This window comes from Neodiprion fabricii, chromosome 5 (genome assembly GCF_021155785.1).
Source record: "Neodiprion fabricii isolate iyNeoFabr1 chromosome 5, iyNeoFabr1.1, whole genome shotgun sequence".
In the NCBI taxonomy this organism is placed as follows: Eukaryota; Metazoa; Arthropoda; class Insecta; order Hymenoptera; family Diprionidae; genus Neodiprion; species Neodiprion fabricii.
In genome coordinates, this window is record NC_060243.1 from 18,156,455 (window position 1) to 18,174,669 (window position 18,215).

At 36.6% G+C, this 18,215-nt stretch overlaps 1 protein-coding gene across 2 annotated transcripts in view; it reads right to left on the reverse strand.

The window, feature by feature from the left end:
• The window catches only part of LOC124182233, a 57,850-nt gene that overhangs the window by 21,501 nt on the left and 18,134 nt on the right, over positions 1-18,215 (reverse strand). For both annotated transcript variants that reach the window (XM_046569185.1, XM_046569184.1), the window contains exons 2-4: positions 13,422-13,599; positions 4,825-4,941; positions 3,996-4,269 (exon numbers count right to left, since the gene is read on the reverse strand). In XM_046569185.1, the coding sequence (XP_046425141.1) occupies positions 3,996-4,269; positions 4,825-4,941; positions 13,422-13,599 (569 nt within the window). The remainder of the gene's footprint in view (positions 1-3,995; positions 4,270-4,824; positions 4,942-13,421; positions 13,600-18,215) is intronic.

The following is an 18,215-nucleotide window of genomic DNA, read 5'->3' on the forward strand; positions in this document are numbered from 1 at the left end:
ATTGTCATGCTAAAAAAAAAAAAAAAAAGAAAAAACATACGCCAATTTACATCGATCTGAACAGAGATTCGAATTCGCCTGTTAAAAATATAAGTTTATTAACATTCCGGCAAAATTACAGGTAATAAATAAAATTAAACTTGATGTGTGTCTGTATTAAACTCCCAAAGGAATAATTTCACCCAATATTGACAATTATTTTGGGCTTTCAGGTGGATTGAAATTTTTTGATAACCTCAAAAAATGTGCTTTTTTTACCGTGAATGAATGATCGAAATGGACCGTGAGTAAGAATTGCCAGTGAAATCACGCGCTGAGTATCCTGCGCACGTCATATTTACACTGAGCGATAATTGCGCGTATAATATTGAGTACATAATAACGGATACGCGCGTAGGTTTGTGTGCATTGAAAAAAACAGAGAAAGGTGACAGCCACGTGGTGAACAATACACTGGTTACAAGTTATCGATATTTGTACATACACAGTATACACGTGCGTATAATACGACATACGTAGAATTATACTAGACGGGTGCAGCGTTTGAAAAGAAAAGAAAGTCTTTCGTAACTGATCGAGACGTGGGTAAAGTTACGGACCTATAAATTAAGGATGTATCGGGTGTACAGTCCGGTTGAAAAAAATTTAACAACGAAAGAATCAAGGATTAAATATTCAACTCGTAGTGCAGCTGACGCTAATCGAGTCAAATTTGATCGAGCAAGGGGAGATCCAAAAAAAAAAAAAAAAACAAATGGATTTGTATCGAAAGAGTTCAGGTATCAACAATTCTTTGGACACGATTCACTGTTCTGCTTTTTTTTTTGTAATCAAACGTATCCGTGTACCCAAATTCGATAGATGGCGGCCAATTTTGTGTCTGATTGAATTGTCTGTTATGTCTATAAATCCGAAGACTTGATTTTTTATTAACCTTTACGAGTGACCGAAAAAAATATGTTTTGTAAAATGAACACACATTAATTGTAAGAAATTTATGCTTTGTTTTAAAATATATACATGAGTTATTAAAAATCCGTTTGAGGTGATTCTCGTTCGTTCAAATTGCGAAACTACTTCATGCACACGAGTCTAGCAAGAAAAATAAAAAAATTAATAAACAAATAAAAAAAAAGAGGTTACTCGACAATCGCGTGACCGGTCTGAAAATTATCGATCACGTTGAATAATTTTCGTCGAAATTAAAGATCTTCAATATTTTTCCCGACAAAACTCATGATAACTTGTACTTGCAGTTTCCCAATTTTTTTGATTCGACACTTTTTGTCCCGGACTGTACGCCTGACGCATCCTTAAGAGACCTAGTCTGGCACCGATTAGCGCTCATAATTTTCTTCGTAGATTTCCATGTGCGCAAACGCACGTACCGACTGACCGAGAAAAGAAAAACGACAGCGAGTGCAGCAAACTGGGTGGCAACGTGGTTTAAATAGTGATTCGAAGAGCCTCTGGAACCACGTGTTATATTATTACGTGCGTGTCCTACAGGCCATTGGAACTCTCACTCATACGTGAGACACACACTCTCCATTTCATTTTCATTATTATTTTTCTCTTTTTATCGCATGCTGAATACGCGCTGAAGCTTTGCGTTGACCTTGTAAGGAATGCCGAACCACTTCATCGACAGCTTTTACTGTCCGTAATGACCAGAGCTTCGATTTAGAGCCTCGTTCTGAAGTGAACAACCATTTCGAGTGCGAGACAAGTATTTTTTGAAACATTCAATTCGTTGAAAATGAGGATAAATAACCGCGAGAAGAAGAAAAAGAAGGTTGGGAAAGATTCCATAAGCTTGTTAATTTGGGCATCGAAACATTTTATCATGGGTCGCCAATTTGATTTGGAATAGAAAATGATTTCGGATCCTAGCGAGAATGATAGAATATTCAAAAATACCGTCTCCAAGCTTGAAGTAAATTGGTCGAACCATTATTCAGGTATCGTGGACATGGGAAAAGATGTTACCGAGTGAAATCGTTGACGTTATTGCCAATAACAGTGCGTCCTGTGAATCAATTTTAATTAAGGATACTTAACCGAAGCTCGATTTACATAGTTTTGAATAAAATAAACTCCAATCGAATCAAATAAGTGGATACGAAGGATAAATTCCCAAATTTCACCCAATTGAAGAAGCAGCAAGTTCTGTTTTTCGTTCAACACGATGAATGCAGTCTAGCAAAAATCAAATGGCAAAATTTTCTAAGGATCAATTAGGATCTCACAGATGTCACAAATAAAGAACGAGGCATGAGAATTGAAAAGTTTCCGGCGTCGCTATAATGGAATCACCTGAAACTGTTTAAACAAACGAAATACCAACTATAACCGTGTACGAAATTGGCGAATGATAGCAATTAAATACTCTGCAACGATTGAAAATATAACAGAAAAGCAAATCGCAAGGAAATTTTCGACAACTGGTAAATTTTTGTTGATACATATAGATAAAGTCGTTGATTTTCGAATCAGGCGTTTGATCTTTCACTGAAATCGATCAACGGCAACGTTCGTCGAAACGAGATTTACGATTCTCCGGCCGGTTGGAACAAGGCTGGAGAAATGCAAATGGAAAAAATAAAAGCAATCGAGTTTCGTGAACGATCGTAAAAAGAGTTTCTTGGGCAAACAGACCACGGAGTGCGCAGATTAGAAATCACTAGTTTTCGACCATCCATCGATTCTCTTCTGGCAAAACAGCCAGACGCGACTTGAATTTACCTCGATAAGAAGTTACTAATTTTAAAAACGCATTGTAGATTACATTAGATATATTTAAAAACGCAAAAAAACATTCACTTCTCTTGACAATGATGCGGATGGTAAAAAACAAAAGATTATGAGGCACATTTCGGCGCGTAATTCGCTAATCAACTTTCGAAGATCGCTGGCATTGATTGAGAGGTTTAGATGGTCAAGGTTGAACCAAAACATTTAAAACGTTAAAATTTGGCAGGTCAGCGGTATAAGGCTGTCTAAAGGATCATCAATTTTCAACTGAAGTATTATAACTAATCCATGATTCGATTGAAGATGATATCTGAAAATTTTCGCTGTCCAAACGAACTAAAGCAGTCCAAATGGTGAGAGAAAAGACGATCAAAACGATTGTTAATGGTGCCTGATGACCGATCTGAGGAATTGAGAACCAGTAAATAATATGACTCAGTTGAAACCGGAGTCAATGACTTTCGGCAGTCACTCGATCTAAGAGAAAAATAAAAGGCAGAGAACAACGGAAAGCTTCGTTTCTGGAACGCAACGAAGAGTCGTCAATATGTCAGATGCATTACTTGTGGTCACTGTGCCATTCGTAGCCAACTTTGAAAGATTCTCTGTCCGTTAACGTGACCTGCTGTGCTTTCAATTACTCAATCCATTGGCGAAATCCCGCGTTTAGCAAGTCGTCAGACAGATGTATCGATTGCTTGTTTCAAAATCACTGTTTACGTAGATCAAAGGAACTTTGGATACCATTTGTGACCAAAACCTTTGATACAACGTGCTGAATATGTCGACAACCAATACTAACCATAAGGTGCTCAGTATCGGTACATTACCCCCCTATGACGAAGCGAATCATTAGGTACTGCAAATAATCGCGAAGAGTTCTTAACAGTTCTTTTCAAGGCAAATACGCGAAGCACTCATCATTGAGTTCCTGAAAGGGTGAGAGTTAAGGAGAATGGGTTCCGCAGTGCGAGTCAAAAGTTAAGAAATTGGAAATGAAATACGTCGGAATTGGATCGTGAACACCAAAGTTTGATCATCGATACCATTACCAAACCTTGTCTCAAACTGTTGACACTTGACGTCTTGCAACTTGTGCCATTCGAATTTGGTCGGATACATTCTTACATCACACGAGCATGGATGTTGTTCATTCGTGTTCACTGTCATCGGCTCCCTCTTTCCCTTACTTTTGATCAAGACCGTGGGTCCCATTCGTCCTGACAACGAGCTTTACTCACAGAAATGACGTTCCTTCGGAGTCCATCTCTGTCCCGTTGCACTTGACCGATGGTCGAGGGTTGCCCTCTGTAAACTCTCTGCTGTCTGTCGCTCTCGACTTCGGATGCCGGCTCGTATTCCTCTTCGCTGTAGGTTGGCTGAGGCTGCGGCTTCTGGCGAAGCTGCCTCTCGGTAACCGGTGGCGATACCGAAGACGTCTTTGACGTGGCCACCTGCTGCCTTTGAGTCGGTCGTGAGTGGCGCTGATGCGGCACAGATTCGACCTTCGAAGCCCTGAGGATCAGACGAATGTCCTGTCAACGTGAATTTACCGTCCAGCCTCGCCACACTCGGACGATCGGTTCCATTTACAAGAAACGTACCCGAGATGCAATCCACCGATTTTATTCAATCTGCGATATGTTGTAGTGCAGCAAAAGACATTACGCGAGTATTTTTTTGACGTGCCAATTCGGCCGTTTTGGAGGTCGAAATCACTCCTGAATTTCACCCTCAAGAATCGATTTTTTGGGAATACCTAGTCGGTCAGTTAGAACTTTTTTACAAAACCCATTAAACGCTATTCGTTTTTGAGACATCGTTTTTGCTTTTTAAACGGTTGAATTGGTACATCGATAGAAAATAAATGTCTCGTGTACTTTTATGTCCCATAATATATCACGAGTTAATGAAAATCTGTGAAGTGCGTCACGAGTACTTTTCTTATTGGAAGACCCGCAAGTAAGAAAGAACACAAAGGTTTATGGAACTTTCATTTTGACAGGATAAAAAAGGGCGAACCTCCATTAACCAGACTCTGCTTGTGGACTCTTTTATAGTTTTACTCACCTCACCAGCTGAGGCTCTTCTTCAATCCTCTCTACGTCTTTCACGGCAGCGTCTCTCTCTCCGCCTTGCGAAACGCAGCCAACATTCCTGGGCCAGTCACAGGTTTGCAGTTCGTTGCTGAAACAATGACAATATTGCGATTTGAGGCACATCGTGATTTTTTGAAACTGGGGATAATCGTTTGATGAAACGATGATCGTTGTAAAGAAACGCGTTGTGAAGCTCACTATTTTGATCGTCGAACCACAAAGCAACGTTTCTGCGTTTTGAAAATGAGAAACGCAATAATGTAATATTCGACTTCTGGCAGAGCATTAAATATCGTTTCAAAAACTTGGAAACCGACCGTCTTGAAATATCCGAAAGATTTTCTCATGTGTCGAAAGTTGAACCGAAACTCTTTGGACTTCTAGCCGTGCTGGCTTCCAAATTGTTCATTGTATTATAAAAAATTGTCGATACCTTCTACAGGCAAATCAGTTCTCTATAAAATTTGTCGATTTGAGATATTTTCGGCCTATATTGAACACTCCGGAACGGATTGCGAATTGTTCGTGAAAAATATATTATGTTTACAGCGTTTATTTGCCATACAAAAATTACAGTTATCTGAGTTGAAGTGAAAATATGGTGATCGCACTTTGCTGAATTGTTTTACAAATCAACATACGAATCGTCAATTCTGGATTTTATGCCGAATCTTTCATGTTAGATTCTTGAATTTTGACCAGATTGAATTCATGATGGATGACCTCGACATTCTTCAGACATCGAATGACTTAAAAATTAGAAAACAACCTCTACTTTTTTCTCGCACACGTCGAATACGTGATTTGAAATTTGCAGAGGTCGAAGCTCAGTTCCCAAATAATGACTCCAAAAATCTGTGGATATCAATTTCAGACAAAATTGATTGAACTTTTATCTGCTAACTAATCAGTTTTCTCCCTCAATTTCACTCAATTAATAAAATGTCCAATTTTGTGTACAAACATGCGCTTTCAAAACTTCCTGATCAAGGATTAAATTCGTACTTTCAGGTCTGATAGGTGTCAAATAATATATTCCCAGAAGTAAAATTCAACTTCTTACTTGACTATAAAAAATTCGGAACCACAAATTCTTGCATCGTCTGGTAAATATGCATATTTACGACACATGTTAAAGACGTTAAACGTTTTTAAGTTGATGACGAAAGACGATTCCCATGTTATCGTTGCATAATACATGACAGTGGCGTATAACTGATGTAGAAAATGGATCACATTTTTCGAATAACACCAAATTCGAAATGCTGCTCACGTTTATTTTACCATCTGTGTACTAAATACGATAACAACGTGCGTCTACATACGCAACACGAAATATGCGTTTACATATGTTAGCACAATTCATTGAGGATCGTGCTATTCACATTAGTGCCTTCGGAATGATAACCTCGTCTTTCATTGCTGGGCTTACCGCATCTGAATGGTCAATTTTCACCGTCCTCGACTATCGGGAGACGGAATATTTCACGTTATTATGCCTTGCAAAGATTATTCGATACTGTTAAACTTTTTTCGATATTAAAGAAGAAAAATTATTCTCAACTCTAATGCAGTTGTGAAAACCTTTTGCCATGGTTTGCGTCAACGAATTCTAGCGCAGGGTCGGGGATTTTTTACTCCAATTTGAGAAAGAAACAACTCGTTGAAATTCGAAAATAATTCTAAAAATATATCAAACGATATTCGGGTGATTTCTGCGTGAAAAAAAAAATGTACTCTAGATTTTTTGGGTTATTGATGTCGAATTTTGCTCGCGAATTTTTAGCGTAATAAGCTTCTATGACGGTGGCAAAATTATTTAAGCAGATTAAGGATCAGATCCATTAAAAATTAAACATTTTGTCCGGTAGAATTATTAAAGATTTTCAATATTGCAAATATTTTAATAGACTATGAAAATTCTGTTTAAAATATTTGGTCAGAAGTCTGAGGAAACTGTAAAAACAAAAACTAGAATGAAATTCTTTGTTGCACGACGATGACTCGAACGTTGTTCTGAAAATTGTTTTAAAACAGTTGCACTCGAATTTCGACAGCTTCTTCTCAAATTTGAGGACGAAATCATTGATGTGAGCTTTCGACAGAGGATCGGCTACGCAACTTCGTCGAAGTTGTTGATGATTTTTATCGTCTCCAAGCGGACATCGAATAATCTCGGACGACATTTTCACGGTACTTAAAATGACGGGGATCATCGTAACTTCTGAATACAGTTAATTATTCGGAGATTTAACTTCCTGTTAACAAATCATGTCCCTGACTCGACTCGAGGCGTGCGTATATGTATATTTCACATTAGATGTATCCTTCAGCGATGCTGCAGGTGAGAGCACGGACCGATGACCGTGATGATGCGGCATCATCGAAGGTGGCGAAAGATCCGTGGAAATGGCGGATATGGGTCGAGGCCTGATCGAGTCTGCGAAGTGTAAGCGCTTTATCTGCATCGCACAGTTCAGATCTTGCCAAAGCGCAATAAATGCGCGAAACAAACGGCGGAAGCTTCAGATCCTCGAAACAAAGGAGATTATCATCGCGTTGCGAAAAGAAAATAGAATCAACAATCAAGCCGGGGAAACGTTCTATCGGATCTCTTGTAATTCGAACAATTACACATTCCGCAGGCCAAGCTTAGAGATACCGATAACACTCGAGTAAAGGGGAGACAAAAACAAAATTACTTGGGATCAAACTTTCTCAATCTTGGTTCAAGTTTTACAAGGTCGATTATTTCCGGTGTCTTTGGAGACCCTGACCAGTGTTTGGACAAAGGTTTCTCGACTTTCAGAGGTCAGATTTCGGGTCAGTGGACTTTTCTCTCACAATTCGTCATCGTCATTGTGTATTAGAAAGGTCATGTTTTTTATTACAATAATTTGAAGAAGAATATCCCCTTAGGTCACGGGATTCTTTGCAATACAATGGAACGATTTTTTTTTTTTTTTTTCTACTTGCCTCGAGAAATCAAACAATCATGCGTTTCACTCCGGAAGATATTTGTCATCATTTTCATCACACGGCAATATCGATGAATGATGACACTTGCTTTCGATCTCGAACAGTTCGTTATAAGACGTGCAAAAATTTTTTTTTATCAATTTGAAAGATAATTAATGACGTACGCGAATGACTCGATAAGAAGATGGAATGGCGTTTCGAAGTGTAAATCCCATTTTAGAAATTGTCGGAGCACCGTTTTACGGCATTGAAAAAAAAAAAATTCAATCAAATCTTACAAAGTGTGCAGTGAAATTTAACGTCCAAGATTTTAGAACCGTTAAACGTGATTCGAAAATCGCGTCGAACCCGCGCTGAAAAATTCTAGAAGTGTATATTTCTTCTTTTTCGATGCTGGAAAAATTATACTATCGTTGATGGTCGATAGAATTTAGTTGTAAAAATGTTTATACGCGCATGTATATTCCATCAGTGCGGTGCTAATAATTGGAAACTCCGCCTCGCGAAGCTCGTGCGGTTTCACGGACGCCGAGATATTTGGGAATCCTTAACCGACTATTCATTCCCATTATTCTCATTGTATAACCGCATCGCTAAACGTTGGATTGCCCACCGGAATCCGGTGTCAACTGATCGTCGTCGATGCCGTAGAACCGAACCTTGGAATTATCATTCATTTATGCGTCGCGTAACCGCTTACAACAGCCTCAATTCACAGGCGCAGGCTCTTTTCAAGAAAGAAGAAAGATTGAAACTTGTTGAAACAGATTCGTTTTTATTTCCGTTAGTCCGAACCAGTCGTTTTTTGTTTTAAATTCGATTGGGATTGGAAATTTTGTCTACTTCCTTTTTTTTTCGTTTACGCATTTCAGCGCAACTTTATTTCCATCCAATTTGTTGTACAAATTTTGTTTATATTATTTCGATTCATTTTTATTTCCGTTAGTTTAAACCAAGCGTTTTATTGTTTTAAATTGGAGTATGATTGGAAATTTCGTCTACTTCCTTTTTCTTTCATTTACGCATTTCAGCGCAATTTCATTTCCATCCGATTAGTTGGACAAATTTTGTTTCTATTTATTTTTGCTCGACGATTCTTTTTTACATATTAAAAAGGAGAGAAGGAAATCAAATTCGTAAAAATGTCTATGAAAAATGTGGAATGATTGATTAGAATTGTTATTACATCAAATTTCGCTCAATAACACAGAAAAATATCGCTAAAAAATATTCAACAGGCTTGCAATGTATGGAATTATTTTAATACGAAGGACAATTTTTTTATTAGTTCAAACAAGTTATATTTTATCGACCGAATACTGTAAAATAAATGAACCGAAGAGTATCAGAAACTGATGAAAGAAAAGAATTATTACATAGTAAATATACTACGGTTAACTATGTAAATGATTTGTAGAATAATATCGTTCGAAAAAATTTGAGAAAAAAATATCGACCGTGAAAAACTTACTCATTTTGATTATCCATTCGACCGATTTTTCGAATTCCAAGAATTGAAATTGTTAGTCGGCGAATTCTGCCGCAACAGATTTCTGGGCACAAAAGAGAAGCAATTTTCAATTTTGTTTTTTCAACAAAGTGGCGATCGTTCGAGTTTTAAATTCGACTTTCCTTCTGAATTTAGAACCTTATTTTGTTTAACCGTTTGTTCACTCGTCAGACTTTCGTTCTTACTTCTAATTTTATAGGCTATTTAAAATAAATTTTTCAACCGATAAATAAGTACGTATGTCTCTATGATAGTTTCGTATGTTATCGAAAAAAATATATTAGGCCGGCTCCTATTAAGGTAAATTGGTAAACTTAAGAAAAGCAAAAAATATTACGATTCCACTGTAACGGACATGCGTACAAAATTTTATATAGGTTTAAAAAAATTCTGAAAAATATCAGATATATTAGTTGAACGATACAGAATTGAAATACGTTGAGAAAAGAAATTTTACACCACTAGATTTGATTTAGTTCTGAAAGGGTTAAAACAGGAAGTCAGTTCGCAAGATAATAAGTTCAGTATAACGCGTGCCTGTGCATCTTGAATTCGACACACGTTGAAGCTCTTTATGCCTGCTCAAAAAAGATTCTGCGTGTTAACGCACACATATATATATATATATATATATGCACACACACACACATATAGGTACCCATTCTCCCCAATCGTCACAAAAATCCGTTACCTCACGATGACGCAACTGCAACGATTGGCTCATTCTCATATAAAATTATTCACCGACTGAAGAGGAATTTAAGAAAGAGACAAGAAAAAAAAAAACTGCGCATTCATACACATTGTAGTCCGTGCAATTTGTTTAATTAATTGATTTATCCGAAGGTGCAGAATATGAGTTCGGCGAATCGCTCTCGGATGTAATAAATTGAAATGCCTGTGTTTCCATTTGCACAAATCGTGTTCTTTTCAGAGACCTTGGTTCACAAGATTCTCTTTCACTGTTTGGCGTTTAATATTATAAAATCACCGTAACTGACGAGAAATTTATGCGTATGTTATTCAATTCGACATGTGTAAAAAGAGAACGGTAAAAAAAAGAAAAAAAGATGCAAAACCAAAAATGGAACAAAGGGAATTTGAATTCAAAAGCATTGTAAAAGTTCAGAAGACGAACGTTAGAACGGAAATTGAATTTGACAGCGGCCATGAGTGTTTCCGATGAGTAACCAAAAATTCCAACGTTCAACGAAACTTCACCGAAAGTGAAAGAAGCATTTTTTCCGTTGAAATAAGACAGTGCCATTCCCGACAAGTTACGCCATTTATATACAAGTTTCTTTTTATTAATACCGAGGCGCGAAGTTACGCAAAATGCAAAACTGGTAACGGTTAGTTTTTTCACTTTGGATGACTTACCCGACGTAATTTTATCCACAGTATAATTCATCAGTCCTTTTTTTCCTTCTCTGTGTTCTGTGTTCCTTTTTTTTTATATTTAATGCGCATAGGACATTCCGTGCAAAAATAAGAAAGATGAGTTTTTTTTTCATATTCAACATACGCTATCCTAACAGATTAAAAGTAATATATCTAACAAACGAAACACCAAGTCGTTAATAAAAATTCGCGTCAGAGGTCACACCTGTGTAAATTTCAAAAACATACTTCGAGTTGACCAACCTTACGAATCCAAGCTGTATACAATTGCATACAACAATTTCCACTAATCTCTATACTAACTGGATGCCTGACTGGCGTCCTCGGCCTGAATCGATTATAAGCAAACGAAATCGAAACCAGCGCTTGAATAGTTCAACCCTTTCAGTCACAGTGAAACGCTCAACGTCCCACCCAAAAAATTGCCATCTTCTTATCCTTATCAGAGTTTATTTACAACTCCAATAAGGATTTTTTTTACTTCGTATGATCCCAAAAAAAACCCTCGAGTAACAGGTTTCGGCCGGAATCATCGAATTTTCATAGTTTTATCGATTCTACATCCGCCATATTGGATCCGCCATCTTGGATTTAGAAATTACCGAATCGTGACTTTAGATTCGTGATCAGCGACCCGAAGAATCCCCGAGTGACAAAATTCAGAGCCAAATATCGAGTTGAAAAATATGTGACTTGTGGGGTTTTGTTGTTTTTGGAAGAGAGTAGAGAATATATATTTGTCAGTGCATTTCTTCAAGCAAGTACATACATCGTAATTTTGCTCACGAGGCACATGCGTTTGAACTTTCCCACGCTTTGCCACGTGACTAAATCTGTTTCTTGTCACCCACCACGTGATCCGTTAGTTTAACTTCAGGCACGAAATAGTAGAAAGGAGACAACACTCTGCGATAAAACTTGTCCCCAGTTTTGAGGTAACGGAAGAGGAATTGTCTAAATGCGATTTGAGCGCCTCCTACGGAAAAAAGTGAAATTTTCGCTATAAAATGTAAGAAAAAGGGCGGCAATCGTAACCTATAAGCCTCCGTTTTATAAACATACTCCGTAAATTTGTAAAATACGCGTCTGAAGTGACTAAAAAACAGTAAAAACCGAGTGATTGCTTTTCTAATCTCAACCGACATTAAATCCGAGGAAAAGGTTTGCAAACGGCGAATCGTAAGATCATATGGGGAGGGGGGTGAGTGCGCTATACGGGCTTACACCGCCAGAGGCGCTTAAATCGCATTTAGACAATTCTTCTTACGTTGCCCAAAAAACTGGGCCAGCTTTTGAGCCAAGTGCTGCTCGAGTGTTGTCTCCTTCCTACTACTCCGTGACTTCAGGTATTGGAGCGTGTTAGTCTCGGTATTTGGGACTTTTAAACAGCATAAGTTATAATATGCTGGAAGCAAAGGAGTCAGGCCATCCGGTTAGTGTTTAGATAAGTGACAAAAACAATTCCGTGTCAAAATCTACCGCGAATTGACCTTTCCATTTAGTTTTTATTTTCCATTCATATTTTTTTTTCCCCAAGCCACTCGAGTTTTGAATATCAATGTGTTTGATCAATTAAACTTGATTGATGAACTGGAGTTGGTTACAAACTCGTTGGAACTTTCAATACTTTGTTCCGAAATTTTCTTAAAATTGATTTCACGCCGGAGTCATTTTTACTTCCGTTTCGTTTTTAGCATGTTCGAAATTTCAGATGTTGTTTGAAATGTTTGGTCGATGATTTGAAAATTTGAAAGTATTATTCTGGAAAAATTATGGCTCTGCGACAAATACAATCAAAATTATATGCAGTGAATGAAAGAGATTTTTGATCAAATTTTTCAGATGCAGGGTTAAAAATAGTAAAAACGTAAAATTGACCTTTTGTGGAATTTTAACACAATTCTCACAAGATCGATAATGCTATTTGCAAATTTTTCCAAAGTTTTTCAAAGGTCTTGCAAATTGGCATTCGCCCACAAAAGACTTTTAAAATACTGAATATATGAAACAAAAAAAAAAAAAAAAACGACAGATCCATTATGGGATCGTCTTAAAATATTCGTAACCAAAAACGAAAGTATTTTTATGAGGTATTTAAAACTGTAATGAAATGTTTAAATGTTCATAACTCAAAAACGGTTGCATGAAAAACCAGAAGCACGTGTTATTATCACTTGAAAGAGTTTAAACGAGATTAATTTAAATGGTAAGATTAATTAATCAAAAAGTAAAGTTGTCAAGAAGAAAGTATATTCAGTAATATCGAAGTTCAATGAGTTAAAAATTCCTGCTTTTTATATGCACGCGTATAATCATAAAACGTTTTGAAAGAATCACGTCGCATTTTTCATTTCCGTTTACTCAAAACGACAGTTGTACAAAAGTTATGATAACATGCAATCGAACTCCGCAGATAATAAAAACAATGTCCTCTGGCTTTGCTTGGGACAGAAAAAATAAATCCAACTACCGATTTATTCTCCCCTAAGCTACTAAAATGTAAAATCGAAAAATGAACAGAAACAAAAAAAAATAAATAAATAAAAATCCATTCAATTTCTTTATTATTGTTCCGTATTTCTGTATCAATCTAACGTTTGAGAATGAGAGATGAGACCTCGAAATAATATTGAGATTCGGAGCTTTTAGAATTTGGTTTTAGAACACGTATCCCTCACCTGTACATTAATCCTCCGGTACACGATTCCAGAAGTGCACCGCCAAAAACGCAGACGTAGTATTGAGTACAGTCGTGGGGATGAGGATAGTAACCGAACTCCTCTGGACACTCAAAGTCGAGGCCTCCTTCAGTGCGGCTTTGCCGAGAGTTCCTTCTTTGCGATGTTCGCTGGGATTCTAGAAGCAGAAAAATTTCCCGGATCAGTTGCCGTTGAAACACTCTGAATTGATTTGTCTGAATTGGGAGGGTTGAGTGGGTAAAAAAAAAAAAAAAAAAAAATCGAAGGGTCACGTAATATCGAATTTTCAGAGGTGAAAATCTGTTTCATTGAATTTTTAGAGGCACGAAAGAGTCAAAATATATAAAAGAGTCAAAACGTGGAAAAGTCGAAGTGAAGAAAGCCAAAATAAAAAATCATAAAAAAACATCAAAATTGTTAAAATTTTGAAGATTTTATCACTTTCGTTTTCTACCATTGACACATATACATTTTGATTTGTCTGTATTTCGACTGCCTTCTGAATTTAAAAATTCTACGAATAGTTTTTTACACTTTTACCCTAACCCGAATTAAAACTGACAGTTTTGTCGAGCTTAACTTTTTGGAATAGCTCAACGTTTTCTTAAAACTGCGTAAGAAAATTCAAGAACCTAGAAACACACACAAAACTGAATTCTCCAAAGTCGTTTCTTTTAATTGTAGCAATCCGATTTGGTCAAAGAATTTTGATTGATCAAGACTCGAAGTATTACGTCGGAAAATTGAAAATTCTGGAAAGTAGTTTTTAAGGAAGACAAATTTTTTTACCACTTCGTCGCTCATTTTGGAGCCATTCAAAAATTCTCAAACAGCGTTAAGCTGCCTTTGTTTTAAAAAAACAAACGAAAAGAAATCGAATCAATATCACCGATTCAACGAAAAATGTTATCGAATATGAGGTGCTGAGGAATCAAGAATAGACGAACGACCGAATTTCTTCAATACGCTGAAGGTATACATCTCAAGTTCCAGAAACAAGAACAAATTTACATCGTCATTCCATTTTTGGAAATTACTGCCCATTATTCTGTCGAGAATTATTAAAATATTCTATCGATCTTTACAGGAATTCGATAATTCAATCGCGATGAAAAAAATCGATGAATATTTACATCAAACGTCACGTTTTGTTTGTGGTTTTCCGTTTTTTTTTTTTCTTCTTTTACCACTCCATCATTCTTTGAATATCACATACATTATACACAAATAGTGTTGCAATCCGACGAAAATAAGATTCACTTTAGACTAGTGAATTTCTTTTCTGCCCAAGGGCGTTAAAATGAAAAGTTGAACGAGGTGACCCAATAACACGAATCTTTTTTTGTCGTCACGAGCATGTAATATACCTGGTTATAGATTTCATCGAATACGGTAAAAATGTTCAATTCCATAATATCTTTCGGAGATTATAGAAACTCCTTCGTTAAAGTTCAAATCTCCGACCCCGCGTGTCGTTTGTTTCGTAATAGAAGCGTGATTATAGCTGGGAATTAGAAAATTGATTCCAACTATAAGCGGACGATCCCTGATCCTTCTCGTGACGCAATGCCAAGGCATAGAAAAGATCGGATGATCGCTATGTATCACGTGTGTACATTATATACCATGTGAGATTCGTCTGAAGAGTTAAATGTCCCTTGCGATTTAAGGACAAATCGGTCTTACCGTGTAAAAACGAGCCTAAAGCCATCAAAGTCGGATTGCAAACAACAGAATTCAATCATTTCGATCGTTGCAATTGTAAAACCTCTTCTCAAATTTTTCACAATTCAATTTTTGTTGCGTACGAATTTGCTGGGATTATATTTTATCGGATAGTAAAAAGTTCGTTTCATCCGTCCTCACCGTGTTTGGTGAAAATAATATTGTTGGAGATTTTTCGAACGGTTCCTTTTCTTTTCATCCCTACTTTCTATTTGCATCGTTATCATTTAACGATTTTCAAACTTTCACAAGGACGAGTATCACAAACGGCAGTTCATGTATCAGCAAATGTTGAAAAATACGCCGGTTTCGATACACCGATAACTGTTATTACGAGCTTTGACACAATTTCGGCCAAGCCGAGTTTGACATTACACTTTCTCAATTACAAACCGGAACGAGCCCAGCAGCGTGAGGCTGTAAAAATGTTGAGTCAGCGTGTGTCTGCGAGGTGTCGTCGAAAGTTATCGCGGAAAGAGAATTAAGCACCGGTAAATGCGAACATGCGTATCGGTGTCCCGAAGATGAAGCCATAAACATTAATCATTCCGGGCGTTGCAGAATCGCCGGAATCAATGTATGAATTATTCTCCGTCAATTTAGCCGCTCATTTTCTTCAACTGCACCAATATCTTTCAAATTTTCAAAGCCGGCAATAATAGTTGAAAATAGTTTCTAGCCTTTACTTCAGACTCCTGAGACCATCCGTTCGGAAAATGCTCAATTTTTTGTTTTCAACTGAACACGAATTTCATAGTTCCAGTTATTTATCGATTTCTTCGTCATTTCTTTTTATTCCTTGTTTTTTTTTTTTTTTTTTTTACATAGCAGTGATAGCGTTTGTTTTCCTTCAAGAGTGTCTCTTTGCAATTTTATTTTTCCAAATTTGCTTAAAGATTGTTTAGATATATAAAAATTATCGAATTTTTTCTCCAATTGTACAAAAAGGATAACTTTAATATCGCGTTATTAGAATATCGATCTCAGTTCTCGAAAAAGATTTTAAACGTCACTGTGATTGCGATTTTTACTGTAAATAAAAATTTTGCGATAACGGAACCTTGTTGATAAACTAAAATGCATATCAATCGGTCGAAATTCTTTCTCGTACCGCGAAACGTATTTGCGTGTGCGACGAAATTCAAAAAACAACCAGGTCGAATTTCTCCGCTGGAAAAAAATTTAGTCTCTCAAAAGAATTAATCGCAAGAATTTAAAAAATTACAACGGGACAAAAGACGAGAAAAAAAACAAAAAAAAAAACGTTTGCCGCGAACTTGTTTTAAATCGTACAGAATAGGTTAAAAACGGGGTCAAGACTCGAGAAACCCGCTACATAATGCGATAATTTTTACGCAAGAATTCGAGTTATGAGGTCAGACAATTTAACCTTATATTTGTAATAACACCGAAGAATTAGGCGCCCCCTTGCGTAATTATAATACGAGGCAAACGACCTTTCTCTGCGAGTATACGAAGAAACGAGGAAAAAAACTAGAAGAAAATAAAAACAGGCGACAAGAAGTCTTTTAAAGCTAATCATCGCGATACGCCTCCAGATACATACGCACACACACATATATGTATATGTACAGATGTATAAACGTCGAGATTATAAGCCTCGGCGAGGATTCTAACGCGTGTTAGTGACTGTATAATTTACACGTCAGATTTATCATCGTGGATCTGCTTTTAGAAAGTTGAATGAAGTTTGAAACGCGCGCGCGCGCCGTGTTTCCGACCTGAAAAATCTCCTTCGAGGGGCGGTAAATATTCATGAAAAAAAAAACCCGTCTCGCAGGCTCACTTAACGAGTGAATAATTTTCCCGATATGTAAACTGATCCAGGAACTCGAGGTAGGAAATTATCACTCGGAGGAAAAATGTTTTGGCTATAAAAAAATTAACGTCACATCTCAAATCGCTTCTGTTAACCTGAAGCGAAAATTGTATGTTCGTTTGAATTAGTGATAAAAATTTTGTTTCATTTCACAAAACGCAAAGGAAACAGCGTTTTGACGCGTTAAAAGTGATTCAACTTTACTTCTACAAAGAATTTAGTACGTTTCAAAACGTAATTCTTAGACACAAATACAAGTGAAAATTTTGAAAATTTGTCCGATTTTCAGAAGTTTGATTGAATTTAATTTTACTTTTTTACCGAGTAAATTTTTCACCGCGTCACGTTACAAGAATACAAAAGTACAAAAGTTACGAAACTCTGCAATACTTGTAAATCGGCTTGCAATTTTCTTTTTTTTTTTTTTTTTTCTCTTGAAAGTATCGCATAATTATGAACCCTGTGGCAAATTAATTTTTCACACCAAAAGTGAAAAGTATCGTGTAAATAAATTCAAAACTCTACTTGAGGACGATATAATTGTTCAAATTTCCAGCGGCCTTAACCTTGGTTTAAATAACGGTTCACCTCGCGACTTTAGATTTTCGAATTCATTCGGAACCGTTTGCTAATAAAACATCTAAATAAAAAAAAAAGAATATCAAAATGTGGAGAGATGAGCACGTAGAAGGCAAGAATTACAGAATCGGCAGAAATGGTCAAGAATATGAAGATTGAGATGAAAACATAACATAGAATACCAAATTTATAGCATCGTCAGAATTACTTTTTCTGTATTTCTGCATTTGTTCCAACGATTCGATAACTCACGAATTTTTATACGTTCTTGCTCGAATTTTTACATTTGTCTGCATCCGTGCATTAATCTGACGATTTCATATTTTTGCTTCCCGTACATTTTCAATTGAATATCTGTCTTCTTGCATATTTCTAGGTTTATTCCAATGATTCTATAATTTCGTTTACTACAAATTTCAAATTTCTACGAAACCTCCCGGAGCTTCTGTATTTTGGTTCTATACATTTTTACCTTTCTATATTTTGAATTTATTCTATATTTGAATCCTGAATTCTGCAACAAATGCAGTTTCCCCATCTTCGAAGATTCGATATCGCGATAACCACGCTATTCCGTTATCTGGCCATTGTGGTTATGGGAAATCCCTCGTCAATGAAATACCTGCAGA